The 4,294-nt window shown below is 40.5% G+C and overlaps 1 protein-coding gene across 1 annotated transcript; it reads left to right on the plus strand.

The window, feature by feature from the left end:
* The first annotated feature begins 2,268 nt into the window (after positions 1-2,268).
* On the plus strand, positions 2,269-2,931 carry LOC123310311 (histone H1B-like). Its single transcript, XM_044893777.1, has 2 exons — positions 2,269-2,412; positions 2,479-2,931. The coding sequence occupies exons 1-2, from the start codon at positions 2,269-2,271 to the stop codon at positions 2,929-2,931; spliced, it is 597 nt and encodes a 198-aa protein (XP_044749712.1).
* The last annotated feature ends 1,363 nt before the right edge of the window (positions 2,932-4,294 follow it).

Raw genomic sequence — 4,294 nt, forward strand, 5'->3', positions numbered from 1 at the left:
GCGTCCAAAAGGGGTGCGATATGAGTTTCGCTGTCGGCAAACCAGTCTGGGGATTTTCGGGAGCGTTCTGTGCCCAGTATTTCTTTCGCTGTATTGTGTGAGGGATGACTTGAAACGGAGCCAATGAGTCTCAATGTCGTCGTTATAATCCGGTGGTGTTAGGCTATCTTTGACGGCAGCTGTGAATCTGTCCTTTGTAGAAGGGTTTTGTAGTTTGGATATTTGAAGGCGCCCTCTTAGATACTTCGGCTTGCGTTGGTATTTTGGGCGCATTGAGATTTTCATTCTCGAGATTACCAGCCTATGATCAGTCCAGCACTCCAGATCTGCTCTGGGTTTAGTGACCAACACCTCTTTCAGATCTTTCCTTCTCACGATCACATAGTCGAGGGTATGCCAATGCCCTGAGCGCGGGTGGCGCCAGGTCCCCCTTGAATTGGGTCTCGTAATAAAAAGGTGTTCGTTATACACAGATTGTGTTCTGCACAAAGAGCCAGCAGACGTTCTATATTCGAATTGATGCTGTCTGTGCCGTGTTTCCCTATTATTCCCGGCCATAGTTCTGAGTCTTGACCTCTGCCCATTCTAGCGTTGAAGTCTCCAAGGAGAATAATTCGTTCCCGTTTTGGGATTTTACTTAATGTAGCAACGAGTGTTTCGTAAAAAGTGTCCTTTAAGTTGTCAGAGGAGTTCAAAGTGGGTGCGTATACTGCAATGATGTTAACAAACGTGTTATTCGCTGCAGGAAAATGTAGGGTCATTAAACGTTCTGAGATACCAACTGAATTTTCGGTAAGTTTGGGGGCCAGGTCGTTTCTAATGGCAAAGCCTACGCCATGTTGTCTGATTTCGCCTTCCGGCAAGCCTTTCCAGAAAAAAGTATACGCTTTTTCTACCAAGCTGCCTTCGTCCGAAAAGCGTGTTTCGCTTAAAGCAACTATTGCAATGGATGTTCGTTGCAGTTCCTTATCGATTAGGGCAGTACGCCTCTCTGGTCGGTCGGCCTTGGGGTTGTCTAGCAAGGTTCTGACGTTCCATGCTGCAAAAGCTATGTGCTTTTCATTGGTGTTTGTTCGATGATTCACTCGCTCAGGCACCCTTCCCCGGAGATCCGAATGGGAGGGTATTTTACCTCCGGATACGAATTTTGTCCTGTTCGACTGATCCATCTTTTTGTAGGAGCTGCGTTAGGAGGTGTTCAAAAGCTGCACTGGTAACGCTGTCAGTGCAACTTTGGTTGCGGCTACGACTAGATTATCCTGTGGCACAGGTATCCAGATGACAAGGTCTGAGACGTTACTTGAGCAACGCAGAGAGCCATTTCCTGCTCAAGCCAATGTTTAGGCTACGTAATTGTGGAAAACAGAGTTATACCGCTCATGTTCGGTCGCCAGAGCCTCGTTCGTAAGAAAAGGGTGCACCGCGAGTAGGTGAGGTTGGCATTTGAGTGGAGAGGCTATAAAACGCATCCTTTCCCCTTACACCCCAATATTACACTTTGCCGAATTGACCACAGAAATCTCAATTCCTATCTGAACTATCGAACTGAAACTCAACACGTATATCTCAATTCAAAAATTAGTAAAGTTTCGAGATTTGGATCGAATAGATCCAACAGATTCTTAGGAATTGATATCAAAATCAATCGAATCGACCTCCGATCTCCCTTTCTGTCAGAAGCAACGAACTGAAATTCAACTTATGCATCTCAATTCGAAAACTATCTACAGTTTCAAGATTTGGCTCGAATTGATCCAACAATTTTTGTGAAATTGATTTCACACTTTGCCGAATTGACCACTGAAATCTCAATTCCTATTTGAATTATCGAATTGAATGAAACTGAAAACGTATATCTCAGTTCAAAAATTGTGTACGAATTCTGATGGTCAATCAATAAAAGAAAAAGTTCTATTCATCATGAATTGTTCGATCAAGGAGACTCAAATTTCGAAATAATAACTTATGATAAGAATATCCGGGAACCTTGACAGGAGCGACTTCCACAAGTCTGGGAAGAATAGTTTCGGTCCGTCAAAAATGAAATATCGGCCTATTTTCCATATCGCATTCGTCCGAAATACGATGCAATGATGAACCCAATAATTGGTACAAATAAAAAATTCTAAATTCCTCGAGATTTCGCAGGAAACTTGCAATTTCAAGTCCTTAGCAATAATTTACCAACCAATCGCCCGTCAAATTTCCGTCAACTTCGCTAATATCGGTACCACTATCAGAAGAAATCTAAAGTGTAAAGGTTAAACAATGACATTTTCAACTTCCGAGTCTGAAATGCAACAGGCAACTACGCCCGCCACTGCTGTTGGTAAGACGCTAAAAAAAGCTGAGAAAAAAACCTCAGCAAGGTCAAAACATGTCAAACCCAGCCATCCCCCAACTTCCGATATGGTTAATAGTGCCATCAAAGGATTGAAAGAAAGGAGCGGATCCTCGTTGCAAGCTATCAAGAAATAGATCGGTTCGAATCACAAGGTCGATTCTGAAAGACTTGCACCGTTCATAAGAAAATATCTTAAGACCGCTGTACAGTCCGGTTCCTTGATTCAGACCAAAGGAAAAGGAGCGTCTGGTTCTTTCAAATTGGCCGCTGGCGGTTCTACAACAAACGCGTCGAAGAAAGTTGCGAAAAAATTGGTCAAGTCGGCCGATGGAGCAAATAAGAATGCATCACCTACAATGGCAGCCGACAAGAAGAACACATCACCTGCCAGGTCTACATCTACAGTGAGTAGGTCGAAAAAGAGAGCGGCAATTGCGAAAGAAAAGAAGTCAAAATTAACGAAATCTCCCTCGAAAGCTAAGAAGGCAAACAAATCGCCGACGAAGAAGCCCAAAGCACCGAAACCAAAAACGGTCAAATCAGTAACGGCTCCGAAGAAAGTAACGTCTCCCAAAAAGAAAAAGTGAAACGTATATAATTTTGGAAGGAAAAAAATTTGAATCCGGTCCTTTTCAGGGCCTCTAGAATTTTCTATCAAATATTACTTTTATAGATTTTCACTCGCTAGAGATACGATGTCATACAAGATGTTTTCATCGAACACGGTAGGTAATTTTTTTCGGAAAATGTAAATATTTTTGAAAATGCTATCACATAAGTGCCGAATTCTAAAAATCATTTGACGGTCAGCAATTTTGCCGAATAATTTCAGGTGCAGAATATTCACGATTTCTTTCAAGCTATCCGATCAAAAAATCATGAAAACTAATATAATATTCGAATTGATCCAACAGTTTTCGAGATATTCATATCATACTTTGCCGAATTGACCACTGAAATCTCAATTCTTATCTAAACTATCGAACTCTAATTCAACACGTGCACCTCAAATCGAAAACTGTGTACAGTTTCGAGATTTGGGTCGAATTATTCCAATATTTCCTTAGGAATTGAAATAATACTGTGTCGAATCGAACACTGAAATCTCAATTCCTATCAGAACTATCGAACTGAAAGTTAACATGTCCATCTCACTTCGAAAACTATGTGTAGTTTCAAGATTTGGGTCGAACTGATTCAACAGATTTTGAGAAATTGATATCAAACTTTGCCGAATTGACCACTGATATCTCGATTCCTATCTGAACTATCGAACTGAAATTCAACATGTGTATCTCAATTCGAAAACTTTGTACAGTTTCGAAATGTGGGTCGAATTGATCCAACCTTTCCTTAGGAATTGAAATCGAACTTTGTCGAGACGACCTACGAAATTTTCAGTTCTATCAGATCAACGAACTGAAATTCAACATATGCATCTCAATTTGAAAACCATATACAGTTTCAAGATTTTGCCCGAATTGATCCAACAGTTTATGGAAAATTGATATCACACTTTGCCGAATTGACCACTGAAATCCCAATTCCTATCAGAACTATCGATATGAAATTCAACATGTGCATCTCAATTCGAAAACTATGTGAAGTTTCAAGATTTGGGTCGAATTGATCAAACGGTTTTTGAGAAATTCATATCACACTTTGCCAAATTGACCACAGAAATCTCAATGCCTATCTGAACTATCGAACTGAAATTCAACATGTGCATCTCAATATGCAACTCAATTCGAAACCTATGTACAGTTTCAAAATTTGGCTCGAATTGATTCAACAGTTTATGGGAAATTGATATCACACTTTGCCGAATTGACCACTGAAATCTCAATTCCTATCAGAGCTATCGATATGAAATTCAACATGTTCATCTCAATTCGAAAACTATGTGAAGTTTCAAGATTTGGGTCGAATTGATCAAACGGTTTTTGAGAA

The sequence above is a fragment of the Coccinella septempunctata genome, chromosome 3, assembly GCF_907165205.1.
Source record: "Coccinella septempunctata chromosome 3, icCocSept1.1, whole genome shotgun sequence".
NCBI lineage: Eukaryota > Metazoa > Arthropoda > Insecta > Coleoptera > Coccinellidae > Coccinella > Coccinella septempunctata.

Coding starts and splice junctions, on each gene's coding strand:
- LOC123310311 (XM_044893777.1), top strand. CDS start 2,269: ATGACATTTTCAACTTCCGAGTCTGAAATGCAACAGGCAACTACGCCC. Junction 2,413..2,478: donor ATCCCCCAACTTCCGATATG/GTTAATAGTGCC, acceptor ATCAAGAAATAG/ATCGGTTCGAATCACAAGGT.